Source organism: Lichenostomus cassidix, chromosome 3, assembly GCF_008360975.1.
Source record: "Lichenostomus cassidix isolate B80296 chromosome 3, HeHo_3.0, whole genome shotgun sequence".
NCBI classification, from domain to species: Eukaryota; Metazoa; Chordata; class Aves; order Passeriformes; family Meliphagidae; genus Lichenostomus; species Lichenostomus cassidix.
The window spans coordinates 60,821,074-60,836,052 of NC_139483.1; the positions used below are offsets into that span (position 1 = coordinate 60,821,074).

At 39.2% G+C, this 14,979-nt stretch overlaps 1 protein-coding gene across 2 annotated transcripts in view; it reads right to left on the reverse strand.

Annotated features, from left to right (window-relative positions):
• Window positions 1-220: 220 nt before the first annotated feature.
• The window catches only part of NKAIN2 (sodium/potassium transporting ATPase interacting 2), a 526,214-nt gene continuing 511,455 nt past the window's right edge, over window positions 221-14,979 (reverse strand). The window contains exons 6-8 of one of the 2 annotated variants that reach the window (XM_085056047.1): window positions 8,438-8,519; window positions 4,369-4,635; window positions 221-3,275 (exon numbers count right to left, since the gene is read on the reverse strand). In XM_085056047.1, coding sequence (XP_084912173.1) covers window positions 4,563-4,635; window positions 8,438-8,519 — 155 coding nt within the window. In that variant the 3' untranslated portion in view covers window positions 221-3,275; window positions 4,369-4,562. The remainder of the gene's footprint in view (window positions 3,276-4,368; window positions 4,636-8,437; window positions 8,520-14,979) is intronic. The other variant, XM_085056048.1, reaches the window with a different exon arrangement.

Here is a 14,979-nt window from a genome sequence, read left to right on the forward strand (position 1 = left end):
TTAGTGTCAGTGATAATGAAAATACCTGGTACATATGACAGCGTTAAAATGGTGTCATGACCCGGCAATTTCTATTCAGCGCTGTCACATCCATGCAGTGCACAGATCGGGATTGTCATCATGTAAATGTAATAGGATTCTTTATCCTGCATTGTTGCTCAGCTGGGAACAGTAATTCTGAGTTTCCTGTAAGTTCTGAATAGCAGCAGGGGGCCATGAATAGCTTGGAAACCTATATTTTTTCCATTTATTTTTTTAAAATGCAAATTACACTAGTAAGTCAAAAAAATCACTTTTGTTAAAAATACATTCAGAATTAACAAATGCCAAAAAGAAAAGAAAAAAAAGGACACATTTGGATTGTATCTCTTGCCTTCTGAATATTTTAGTTTATAACAAAAGCCCAGCCTAGAAAAATAACATTCTTTACTGGATTTTGAGGAGGATACAGCTGTACAAATCAAAAACGCCATCCAGATATTCTCACATTACTGTGCTCTAAACTGCTTCCAGAAGAGATCTGTCCACTAATCATTTAGTTGAGTAGTCAACAGTCCTAATTTTTTAAATGGTGGTGCTCTAACTGCAACTTAAGCAGGGTTATGAATACCAACTTCATATAGGTATGTATGTGTATATATATATGTATACTGTGTGTATGTGAGTGTGTGTATCTACTCTACATGTAATATATGAATACACATTTATATTGCAATCCATAGTAGTTAGATGTGCTTCCTATTTCCTAAGCATTTTATAAACATTAACAATTCAGACCTCACAAAAAGCCTGTGAGGCACATATTATTCCCGTATTATAGATGGGAAGACTAAGACACAGAGAAATTAAGGCCAAAATTTTCTAAATTAAAATCAGGCCTATAAGCTACGTGTAGACACTTCATTAAATTGTCTGACTTCTAAAATTGCTAACTACCAGTAGCCACTGTTCCATGGGAAATCACTGAAAGGTATGAAAAATTATCTTCTGAAAATTGGATTGCTGCTTAGGTGCCTAAACTGGTTTCTTTTCATGTTAAAAAATGATTTTTATAGAAATATCATTTTGATTAACTGGTATACAGGGAAAGATAAAATAGCCTGTTATGACATTTTCATTCCATTTAAACCTCTTCATTGTGTTTAATACTATACATCTGCTATATTTAATACTACATAAAAGTAGAAACTTTTTAAATTTTTCAAGTTATGGGAAACTTCAGCCTGGCACTTGGAAGTTGCATGGGGTTTCCAGGGGGTGAAAAGCAGCTCTATCATGTAGGAACTCAGATTTTCAGATACCCAAGTATGAAAATTTAAATTTGAGATACAAATCAGCAATGAATGCTTTACAGGATCAGTGCCTGTTTCTTGTGTGAAATTCCCAGCAGTATCTGAGACGGGAGCCCTTGGTCCACTGCATCAGAATCTTCCTGGGTGATGCAGCTCCCAACAATAGTTAGTCCTGTGTATTTTATATACATAGACATACACACACATTCACACACTTACATATATATATATCTATCTATATCTATATAAATCTCACTGAATCAATGTAAGTATAGTTCCTGAACATGTCCCGCATCTTGTTTTCTCTGGTGAATGCCTGTTCCTCTGTCATTGTCCAGAGTTGCTGCTTGTGACACTGTACATCCATGCAGACACAGCAAAGGGCACTGGCTTGTACAGGGATGGGTGAGTGGTATGAGAGCCTTTGGAGCGAGGGTTTGGCCAGCAGGGAAAAGGGAGCTGCTCAGGGGTACCTGGAGCCTTTCCAGGCACTGACCTTCCCTCTTGCCCTCAAAAGCTACATGGTCACCTCAGGTGTGGTAGGTGCGTGCGTTTGTCTATGCAAGGTCTGAGCAAAGAAACAATGACAATCCAAGTTTCTGAAAAACCTGAGCAAAATATTGGGTTTTCCTAGTGAAAGCCATCTACGTTCTTGAAAATACAGATCAGATGTAGAATAAAACACATGTTCCCAGGAGTTCAGAGTATTTCATATACACATTGACCTACTAGCAAAATTCCCAAAGGCATCTTGTTGCCAACTACGTAACAGCACAGGGTTTTTTCAGCCACAATAATACAGGAAGATAAAATACACGTTCTAACACACAACAGATCCCCCCAAATATACCACAAAAAGGTCTTCAGTATTTCTTCAACTCAACTAGTCCCTCCCCACCCTCTCCAATCGAAACTGAAAAATAAAATATGTGGATCCCTTATGGTGCAATTAGAAAAAAAAGCTCACTTACAGAGAAGTTTTAGTTGAAATTAGATATAAAAGAGTAAACGTAGCTAGTACATATTCAGTTGGCCTTTGTTGATAGAAATCTGCAGATGTCTCTGTAGTTAGTAAAAGATGTTTAGAGATAGCTATAAAAGCACCTACAGTGCAATAAATAAAACCAGCGGGATTAAGAAGCACTGTTTCTGCTGCTTATTTCCAGTAGGTTCAATTACTAGTTTCTGTTACCCCTTTCCCCACCCTGACCCCCAAAAGGTCTCATTTCTTTCTTTCTTTATTTTTAATTTTAATCTTTAGAATCTGTTTCTTGACCACTGTGGAGCCCCAAAAGTAAAGCACTTATCAGACAGCTGGCAGTTTTCTACTTGGTTGCTCTGGAGCCATGGAGCAACAGAGCCTTATTCCCTGACAAGAAAACAAAGCAAAACCAAACAGAAGAAAACCACTGACTTAGAAATTGTTCAGAATTAACAGCAGCATGTTAACTTCAGAAAGCTTGCACGTAGTTTCTCTAATGTGCAACGCAGTTGGGTTAAGGCAAGTATGAACTGTACAGCCTTCAGGGCAAACAATGCGCTGTCTATTGACTTCTGCTGCAAGGTCATCCTGGTATTTCAGTGTTGTGTTGACTAAGGAGACTCAACAGGACCTGGAGTGTGGAGGAGGCTCCCAAAGCACTGAGTGGGCTGAGTTCATGTCTTAATCCAGATGGGCCGTGTTGGTGGTGGCCAGGGAAAGAAAGGAACAAAAGGTGGCACCAGTGCCTCTGCTCTGTCCCTCTAGTGCTGGGAGGCAGGAGGTCCAAGGAGGGAGTCTGGGGCATCTCCTTTAGTACCTGTTAGAAAGAGAGGCTGAAGGTCTCTGTTGTTCTCTGTCTCACTGTTCAATCAGCTTTTATATATTTTTTAGCACAAAAATTGGATTTCTTTTCTCTTTGAAGAACCAGGAGGCCATCCTGAAACAGATTTTTTTGACAGGTCCTCCAGCCCACCTTACGTAGTCCCCATGTTTACTTTGACCTAGAAGAAAGACAGAAAAAGAACAATACTTATAATCCACCTTATGCTTATGTGATCCCTGCCCTGCTCCTCTGGTACCCTTTTGCAAGCAAGTGTAAGCCACAAACCAGGAACATTTCAGGTACACACGGGATGAAGAGAACAGAAAGACAAAGTGTTTGCTCAAGTAACTGCTTGGCTCTCTGGAACATTGTCAGAGAAGTCAGCACAGGTTTTCTAACCAAACCTAGGCAGTAGTTAGATTTAATTATAATCTTAACTGTATATCCAGGGGTCAGCTGGAATATGACCTGACATACAATCCATCAGATATGCAGGTGTCCTTGTAAAGCCAAGAAGTGACACAGCATGAGTACAGAAATGCAGAATTGCAGGTGCAGGGGAAAGCCACCCACAGCTCGCTCACAAAGCAGTAAGCCTGGGCAAGTGCCATGGCCTGGACATCTTAAATGTGTTGTCCAAAACCCATGTCTTGTAACTAAAGCTTTCAGTCTAAAGTGGACAAGATGTTGTTTGTTGACAGTGAAAGCTCATGTGGTAGTTTATTTAAATGTGTCTGAATCCCACAAACATGAGGAGATAATTACACAGCAGATCTGTACTGCTTAAACTTGCTGAGTGTCATGGTGGTTATGCTCAAAGTGCTGGTTTTAGTGTCTTTTTTTGTGTTTCATTTATATTTAAGTGAATGTAAAGTAAAGTAGGTAGCACCTTCAGGATGAGCAATTATCTAGACTAATACCTGTGTGTGTGTGTGTGTGTGTGTGTGTGTGTGCATGGGAGTACATATACTGAAAATATTCTTGGGTTTCACAATGGGAGGAAAGCATGCTTCACTTCAGGGCTGCACTTCTTTTGAGCAATTTCTCCAGTGCATTGGGCATCAGCATCAGACATGCATGCTTTTTTTTTGCTTCACTTCTTCTTTTCTCGAGCAAACAAGTTTACTGCGAAGAACACAAAGAAAGATCTCTCTCCCCTCCCTCCTTCCTACTGTTTTCAGAACAGTGATCATGCAGTGCAGTCTTGTTCCACAACTACTACTGTGTTTTTTCATGTGCAGCAGAATCAGTGTCAGGGAGTGTTTAGTCACCTTCCTCGGTCACCTCCCAAGAGGAGAATTTTGTCTTGACAATTGATTTCCGCCATCTTATTGTGTCCTTCTCCCATGGTCTGGAAATGAGCACTGGCATCTCCGGCACAGAATGCCAGGAAGCTGCTTTTGAGTACATCAGCTGTGGCCACACTGCAAGGAGGTACATGAGCATCGGTTCTGTCCCGCTCTGTTCAAAAAGCGTATTCGTTTTGAAGGGACTGTCTAGGCTTCTTGGCTTGTACAGCATAGAGCACACTGTTGGCACTTAAATAATAAAAAAATCCCATTTATAACAGGTAGATAAATGTCACCATAAGAACTCTTCCCCAAAACATCAGCGTTTTATTTAAAACAGAATTTTAAATTGCATATATTTTTCTGTTTAAAAATTAAACTGATTTAAATTAAATATGAAATTGGAAGAGATGATAAGGAAAACTATGATTGGAATTCAAAGCCTAAAATGCAGAGAAAAAAACTCCAAAGTGAGCCTGAATCTAATAATTCTAGAGTATTAAAGGTAACAGTAGCCAGAGATAGTCACTTCAATTAACTACCTACAGATAATATTTCTCTTTCATAAATTAAGATTTTTCTTTTCCTTAGATATCCCGTTCATTTAGGGTAGTTTTACATAACTTATGAAACACCACACAAAACTACTATGTGTGTTTAAACTGAATTAGAATATTCTTAGAAGTAGATCTTGATTGATATCACAAATAAAAAAGTAATAAATCTTCAGATTAAAAAGTCTTAACACAATACAAATGTAAATATGAGAAGCCCGAATAAATCAATATAATTATTTGCATATGTAAGTTGTTGTAGGTAAAATATAACCTCCCCATTAACAAAATGAAGTCCTAACTTTAGCACACAGGAGAAAACTAGTTACATAACTGTGGGTCTGAACAGTTAGCAACTACTAAATGCAGCATTCCTTCAGGTTAATAATTAAATAGTGTATGTATAAAACAGTAAAAATTGATTTAAATCACTTGCATACAAAACTGTCTGACTTGCAAAGAAGTAAAAGTTTCTGTTGATGGATTTCTGTCATTACAATCTGCTAAATCAATTCACATCAGCAAGCAATACATGGATATTGACTGAAACCTACCAGAAAATCCTGTATTTCTTTGAGATTTGTACTAGTTCTGTATAAGAATTGATTTGGTAAATATATAGAGGCTTCTCTGTTCTATATTACTGACCTAAATGTTGAAATTTGTATTTTGAAAGAATCTGAACAAACATTAGAAGCTGATACTGTTTTGGTGAGCTCTTCAAAATGGAGGCCATACATTCTCCTTCCCCTTTGCAGCATGCCCAGCACACCCCTGGGTACTGCCACAGCCTGGAGAATGAACTGTTGTTGTGCCTCTGCATATAGTTAGCAATCAGATGATTTAAAGGCAACTGTCTCCTATTCAATTTCTCTCATAAATCCAGAGCTACATATGAGATGTACCCAGTGGGTGTCTGAACAGTAGAGGACACAGTGGTGGCAACAAGTGGTCTCTATTTTCTTGCTCTTTTGCAGGAATTAGATAGGATGCTGCTTAATATATCTTCTTCTGCCTATGGATTTGAAGACATTTTGTAGCAATTGATAAACTTGTGGAAATAGTTATATGAATACAGCTATATGGACATGTATGGGTGTAGTTGTATCCTGGATGGATATGATTATAGCTTGGAAAGTGGTGAGAACATGGCAATGGACTCTGTAAAGCACAAGGTCTCCTCTCCTCTCCTCTCCTCTCCTCTCCTCTCCTCTCCTCTCCTCTCCTCTCCTCTCCTCTCCTCTCCTCTCCTCTCCTCTCCTCTCCTCTCCCTCTCCTCTCCTCTCCTCTCCTCTCCTCTCCTCTCCTCTCCTCTCCTCTCCTCTCCTCTCCTCTCCTCTCCAATTCTTGTCTATTACACATGCTCTAGAGGTGTTGAACATTGTAAACTGGAGGTGATAGTGGCCAGAGAAAAACATAAAGCCTGTTTGTTGTGTTTTTCTCTTTCCTTGAATAGTAGGAAGGCTTACATTGATGGTCTTTGGTGAACAAGATCCATAGGGAACCAAACCTTTCCTCCCAACAAATAAAGCTTTAAAATATAAAGTATGGCCTGCTGTTATCATATCAGCATGTTTTGATTTCTAATACATAATATTGCTGTAAATAGTGCTACAAGCAGATCAAACCTTGACTTGATTAACTTGACATTCGAATTTGTCACTCCACTACCTAATGGGCTGCCTACATTTACAGAGCAACTGCAGTGTGAATACATATGCATGTGTTCCTGGTGTGCTTCTGCTGTAAATAACAGAAAGGTATTACTAAATGCTGTAAAAGCCTCTTAAGGGCAGATTGCAGCAATTCTAGAGAACCCTGTCAAATGCTATGCAGTCAAAGGGAAACATGAAGTGTCTTTGTTTGTGGCTGGGACATGGCAATGCTTTTGTGGGCTGATTGGGCAAATTGTCAACTCACATTCTGATTTCTGTCTCTCAGTTAAGACAGCAAAATCACCTATACTCCAGTGAGAATGCAGCATTGAAATAAGACGGAACACAGTTTACATGGATTAATCATCTATCTCTTCATCTCAGCTACAATCAAAAATATTGCCTTCTTTTATTTTTTTTATTTATTTTTCACAGGTCTAGCTTTCTTTCCAGTCAGTATGAAGACGCACAGTAAATGCAATCTGCTGCTCTGGAAGAAACATTGAGAGCATAAAGAGAATGGGATAATAGCTAGAGGGCTCCATGTGTTGATGACCAGGTATGGTATACTGAGAAAGAGATAGGATTAGAATTGTTCTAAGTACCTATGCACCTCATATAATACTACAAAGGAAATAACATTTTCTAAATGCATGGCACTGTGTGAGAAGTGCAGGTGAAAAATCTTTACTTGAGCTCAGACAGATGGTAAGCTGAAGTTAAGACGGCATTGGAGATATGCACTATTGTAATTTGAGATTATTAAAAAGCTCCTAGCAAAGCTCCTGAAGGGCCCAATTCTAAACACCACTGCAGAACAGATTGTACCACTGATAAAGGAGTAAATGCAAGTTCCATGCAAAAATACACTAATCCATCAGCTGGCTTGCTTCCACTAATCAGAAGGTGAATGCAATTGTGTGTTGGGATGGCTATTGTTTGCTTGAATTTAGTTCTTTTCCTCAAAAGAGATGTCCAGAAGAGAAACAAATGAAAAAAAGTAAATGATGCCCTTTGATTTGCTGTTTGGTGCTGTGCTTTTAGTGTGTAGGCCATTGATGGCAAATAAAAAATAGTCCAAAAAACTGCAGCAATGAGGAAAGATTTATCTGGGCAGTCAGGACTGTTCTGAATTTCAATTGGCATCAGTACAAGAAATATTTGGAGACGATTATTTCTGGACTGGTCAATGGCTGTGTGTCAGCTCTAGTGTGAATATACTCCAGTTGTGTGTATGAAATGAGATTTGATTACCCATTTAATTCCCAAATATATCAGGCTGCACTGTAAGATGGAGTTGTCACTCACTGGTCAGGTAAAATACTGTCTCCTATTCAAACTAGTTTTAAAAGCCATATGTTGTTACATTTGTTTTGGCTTTTTTAAATGTGGAAACTGGAAATGAGGTATAGAGATGCCTTGGTGAACAGATGCTTTGGTAAGAAAAAACCTAAATGCAACCACTAAATTAGCAAGTTGCTGAACTTTCATCAAAACTTAATAAAAATCCTTTTTTTTTGCAAGCAAAGTTTGTCACATCTGACTAGTTTTTTCTACTCTGAAATCTCATTGTCTTGAGTGGAACCTGCTTGAATGAAAATAGGGAAAAATCAGGTGAGAGCTGGGTGCTGTTTGAACAACTTTGACACATGATATCCTGCCAGAAGAAATCATTATAATTCAACATAAGAGTAATGTTGGTTCTTAAGTGTAGCTTGAATTCAGTCCATCAAATAAGGCTTCTGCCTAGTCTGAATTTTTAAGTCATGCCATCTTTCAGCTTAATTATTCTTTAATATCAGGCTGCCACTCTGCCAAATATCCTAGAAGTTAAGTACTTACATATACATGGGCTGTAGCTGTAAATGAGATGTCTTCTGTGGACCTTGATAGCCGTAAGAGTCAAATCCACCTATGAAATCAACTGAAATGGGGAAAATTGCTTTCATTAGAAACATCTTTTCACAACTGATAGGCACTATCATTCAAGAGCCACCCAGCACACAGATTATTTTGACAGGTCCCCTAATAATCTGTTAGAATTAGACCAGCTAATTAGGAATATAGAGTAAGAGGGTAAAAAAGTAAGGAAAGGCAAAGTCCCCATTTTTTTCCCTTTACTTTTAAAATCAATTAAATTTTAAAACTGCATAAAAACAATGAAGAATTTGTAACAGTCGTCTGTCCAACAGAAATAGCCACACATCCCCCTTTTTCAAGCAGACCACCTCACTAATACAAAACAACATGCTGTTCAGACATTACAAATGCTGAAAACCATTTATTTATTGGCATGAATGCATTGCTTCTGACTGTGATTACTGTGCCTGGCTTGCTGTCATACCATGGCTCAGTAGAGGATGTAAAGGAGGGAGTTCATTGATCTGACTCTGTGTGAGAGACAGAAGTTTCTCTGATTCCCTGGTTTCACATTTGGGTTGAAATGCATGAACAGAGAGTTGGAACAATTTATCTGAGCTGCAGAGATGAAACTTCACAGATGTAAGGAAACCTGCATTTCTCTCAAGATGCTGAAGGTCTGCAGGAAGGTTGTAGGGTGGAACTTTTTTATTAATTTTACACAATTGCCAGTTCCTGATGGTCTTCTCATGTTTGTTTTAAGCAATTTCCAGGGGTTTTCAATCTCATCTGAGCCCAAGACCCCTATTTCTCTTCTATAACATTTCCTTTGCACAGGTAAAAGGGTGTCCTTTGCTTCCTCTGTCCCAGGAGACTCAACTATTGATTTATAGGGGTTATTTAAGGGCAGTTCTCATCCCTGAAATATTGTCTCTTACATCACAGATGTGAATTTGATTTTACTTTGATAGAAAAGGGCCAAAAAGTTCAGGTATGGAAGTGCATTTTTCACAGATCTGGGCACTGCTACTGACAGACAGCAAAAAAAAAAAAAAAAAGGAAAAGATTATTTGACAGACGACAGCTTCTTGTGGATCTAAAATGCAGTAGCAGTCATGAAGAAAAAAAAAGTAAATTTACATGGTTTGAGCACTTCCACAGTGGTTGGACTCCTTAACATTTGCATTTATAAGGTTGTTTTAATACTAAAATACCCCTCAATATGTGTTACACTTAATCACATTTATCAATGCAGTTACACACATTTCAGACATTATAAAAAATCAGATTCTTGTGCCTCTCCATCCTCTATTTGCTTTGTAAGCAAAGAGCTACCAAAACATGAGACTGGCTGGGTAAAATATGTCTCCATTGCAACCCCACGCATGTTGAATCTGTCATCAAGTTGTTCTTTCCTGGCAAGAATGGCCCCTGCAGAAATATTTTAGCCAACTCTGTGCTCTGTGGCAGCATTATGTATACTTCTACCCCAGAAAGATGGGTTACTAAATTAATCCCTGACATCTCTAATGAAGGAGCTTCTATAGCCTCTCTGAGTTGCTTTTCCCTGTGCCTAATTTCCTAATGTCTAATTTAAATGTAATTTCCTGCAAATTAGCTACTAATCTACATTTTGGCCTTTTCTCCCTATGGATATGAAGAAAAATGAGCCTTTTTTTTCTCTTATAACTGCTTTTAAGCCTTTAAAAAAGTATCTCCTGCTATCCATTGTTTTCAGGTTTAAGCAAATCTAGTTGTTTCAAATTTTTCTCACAGCTCATGTTTTCCAGGACTCTACATTTCAAAGCCTGAAGATCCTTCCTCAGTTTACTTATGCTTTTCTTACAGTGGGGTGCACAAATCAGGACTAACTGGGGCAACTTTCATATAGTCTTCTGTGCATTACCTGAAATAACTCAGTAGGTTTTGGTTTTTTGAATTCTTGGATGTGGTTTTTTCTCTTGTTTTTTTATTGTTCTTGTATTGTGCCATTTGGGTTTGGTTTCCAATTTCTTTTTTCAATAGCATCATACAAATGCTTAATAATCAGATCTTTATGTTTTGACACTAACTGAAGCCTAGCCAAATAGTCCATATTTTATTTGAAGGTGATTGATTCTTCCCTACAGGAGTTCTTTTGCACTTGTCTGTACTGAATTTCATGTTCTTGATTTCAAGACACTTCTCAAGATTATTTTGACTTCTAATGCAATCTTCACACGTGCTCGTACACTTCCCAGTCTGGTTTAATCTTAAATTTTTTACAAATGTTCTTGTCTCTATCCTCATTGTTGCTAACAAAAATAATGAAGAGAATTATTTCCCTAGCTGAGGTCCCAGTGGGAGGATCCCGTCTGAAACATCGTCCCATCTGCTTTATAACTATATTTCAAATAGAGTTTTAAACAATTCTGCATTCAACCTATGCTGGCTGCATCTGGACAATACTTCCCTGATCTTCTCACAAACCTTTTATAGTGTGAAAATCTTGCCAAAATCAAGATAAATGCCATTTTTTGCTTTCTACTTAATTACGTCTGTAACTGTCAGAATACCTTTATCAAAATGTGATCATGTCTTTGGAATCATACTAAGTTTACAGACACAGAATGAAGGATATTGTTTAGTTAAGTACTAGGCTAGGAGGACAGCCCTCCTCCCAATTCAAATACAAAGATTTCAGAAAAAAGAATGGACATATGTTTGCTGCAGGTATGGTTTGTTTTTTGCTTGCCTGATTTTCTTTTCTTTTTGTTACTCTTGATCCCTGACAACACAAGGCAGAAAATAACTGTGCTGGATCAAGTGTCTCACCTTTGTCAATCCATGTCACTTTACAGATATTTCTTATACACATTTGTCCAGCTTTGCATTTCTTCTGTACTTTCCTAGACCCTTCAAGCAACCTGTAAACCATTATTAGTAGGCTGCAGGCACAGACATGCTGCTTTTCAGATGTGGGGCAAAAGGTCTTCAGGGTTGTTTTCAGAAAGCTAAACCAATGGATTAAGAAAAAGATTTCTTTGAGCAAAATGAGTTTGTGTGGGTATGAGGGAAAGATGTGTGCTGAATATTCCTTCATGCATTGTGGCTTTGCCCTGTTGCACAGAGCAAGCACAGAGTGTTAACAAGCCAGATTGTCAAGTGACAAACAAAGCAAGGTCATAGAGACATTTCTGTGTTTGGCTCAATATCGAAGTTCCCATATGTGTAACTGGATGATGGCAGGGCAGAGAGGACTACCATGACCTGACTGTAGGCATTCAATGGCTTCTTACAGGCATCAACAAGCTCTGCAAGGTAGGTAAAGAGAGGTAATAGAAAGTGAACTCCAATACAAAAAGATTCCATCAATTTCTTTGTAGCAAGGTTTCTTCATGGTGGCTATTTCTCAGCACTGCAAACCCTGTGGTGTCCAGACTGTGCTAAAAGCTCACTGTGGACTCCAAGCGAGTTTCTTAAAGCATGCAGCAGGCTGCCCTTTCTGCAGGCATTTTATCCTGGCTGTGCCTGAAAGGTCACTAAAAGTGTTATACAACTGATACATTCCTGGCAGCCATAACATCAGATGAATTAAAAAAGGCTCATTAGCTGAAACTGTACAGAGGCTTCCATCCTTAGCCTCCAACATCAAATACTTTTTGGGCTATCCTATTTTATATTCATCTTACATGTCACTGTTATGACAAGCGAGTCATGTCATCTTTCACTTTAGTGAAAGCACACATGAATATACAAACAGTATCCCATTCCTTTTGTGGTGGGTTGACCCTGGATGAACATCAGCTGTCCACCAAAGCCATTCTGTTTCTCCCCTCCTCAGTTGAACAGGAGAGAGAAAATATAGCAAAAGGTTCATGGATCAAGATAGGGACAGTGAGAGATCACTCAGCAATTACCATCACAGGCAAAATAGCCTTGAATTATTACAAAAGAAGGGCAGTATAATGAGAAATAGAGCAAAAAATATTAAAACTTCTTCCCAGGCTTTACTTAACTCCTGATTCTCTGCATCGTCCACCCCAGTGACATAAGGGAATGAGGAACGGGGCTGTGGTGCGTTAATCACACATCTCTCTGCTGTTCCTTCCTCCTCAGGGGGAGGACTCCTCACATGCTTCTTCTGCTCCAGCATAGGGTTCCACCTTGGGAGACAGTCCTCCACCAACTTTTCCAATGTCAGTCCTTCCCACGGGCTACAATTCTTCCTGAACTGCTCCAGTGGGTCCCTTCCCTGGGGTGACATCCTTCAGGAACAGCCTGCTCCAGTGAGGGTCTCCTGTGGGGTCACAAGTCCTGCCAGCAAACCTGCTCCAGCATGGGTCCTCTCTCCACAGGTCCACAGATCCTGCCAGGAGCCTGCTCCAGCACAGGCTTCCCACAGGGAAAGAGTCTTCTTTGGGCACTGCTCTGGTGCAGGGTCCTCCAGGGACTGCGGGGACACTTCTGCTCTGGTGCATGAAGCACTTCGTCCTCCTTCACTGACCTTGGTGTCTGCAGAGTTACTTCTCTCAGTTGTTGTCATTCCTCTCTCATAGCTGCAGTTGCACAGTAACCTTTTTTCCTTAAATCTGTTATCCCAGAGGCACTACCACAGTCACCGATGGGTTCAGCCTTTGGCAGCAGTGGGTCCATCTTGGAGCTGTCTGGCATTGCCTCTACCAGACAGAGGCAAAGCTCCTTGTAGCTCTTCACAGAAGACACCCCTGTAGCCCCCTGAAAACCTGGCAATGCAAACACACCTTTGAAATATAGTGTGCTGAAATTTTTATTTTCCTAGCTGGACTTGAGTAGGGTAGTTGCAGTACGACTTATCTGTACAATGTGTTATTAAAAATTCAGATTATTTTCTTTGGCTTGTGTTAAGATGCGTGTTAGACATATGGCTGTTAGAAGTGTAACACAGACAGGACATATGGCTCAAAATAGGGACATATTTTCTTTCAATAAGCACCCACAGGGATGGGAAGTTTCAGCCTCTGCTCATAGTCAGAGTCCCCACTGTTTCTGGGGTATATCAGGAAAGGATGAGAGGCATAAATGGGTTTCTCATTTTTCATTTCTGGAAGTCTGTGGTATATAGAAGGACCATTAAAATGTGATTCACAAAAAAGACCCCATTAGCATGGATTTGATATGGAAGAAATTTCTTTTTAGAAAGTTCACAGTGAGAAAAATTAAAGCTGTTCAAATCAACAGATGGAAAAAGAGAAAGGATTGAGTATGGAATAAAAGCAAAATCTTACTTCAGAAAGCAAAAAGAGAGATTCTTAAAAGAAACCACAAGACTAGACACTATCCCACTCATATAAATTTTCCTCTGTAAGGTATAAATACAGAAGCACAAAGTTTCAGGTCCTCTAATACATATGTTGACAACTCCAGTGACTTCAAAGAAAAAATGCTAATTTACATTAGCTTAGGATCCAACCCAAAAATTTACATAGGACATATGTTTATAGAAATGGGACTGACACTACGAATTTCCTTGCATTTTAGTAGGCATGCAAAAATCAATGCAGATTAGATATGAAAAGATATTCAGTTTAGGAATGGGGAGGGAGATGAATGGCTTTACCTGCAAACAAAAGGAAAGGGAAAGGTTGGAAAATACCCAACGTGGCCAACCTGGGACTTGCAGTACACATGACATCCTCACTGCTTTCAAACCCTCTTCTCTGTTCCTTTGCTATTACTATTTGTTTTGCTGATTATCTCATTCCTAACCTTGGTTCATGAGGACCTGCCTCTCACTGTGGTGAATCTACTGCCAGCACTCAACCCTGTCTTCACCATCAGATCCGTTTGCTGCCCATGGCTCTTTCTTTAAAAGGGTGACTTCTCTACCAATTCCTCTGTTTTTCTTCATTTAATTTCCCATATGAAGTAATTTGTCTCCCCCAGCTCTATTAGTTCTATCCCAGAGACCCCCATCATCTTCTCATCTGCTTCTCTGCTCCCATCTTCAGTCATTGCTCTGCACATCAACTGTCTCATTTTTTGGGCAAACAAACTGATAAAGTAGCACTCATTTTGTCAGCTTGACAGCCTTTTTTTTACTCCTTTTGCTATTCATTTCCCCTTCTCTCTTAATACAATCATAAGAATTTTGTCCCATAAAACTTCTGCTTATCCCAGTGACAGACTCTTGATGCTTCTTTTTGTTTGTTTGCTTGGTTTTCTTTTTTTTTTTTGCATTTCCTTCCCTATAAAAGTACATGTAAATTCTTTTTATAAAAAATTTGTCTCCATCCTTACCCCTCCTTGTCCCAGTCTTCTCCCTCCAACCCCCCTTGATGAGTTCAAGCAGTTTCTGGATCTACTTTTCAGAAGAAGTAACTTCTTCAGAAGATTTTTTCCCATCTTGTGTTCTGTCGTTTGCAGGCAGCTGGAACCTCAGTCAGATCACCTCTTCCTATTCAAATTTAGGCCCATACAGTCCTCTCTGTGGATGTCCAGCCATCTTGCATTTGCTGCTCCTTTGTCCTGAAACTTTTGCCTTGCTGGGCTCCTTTGTCTCTTCT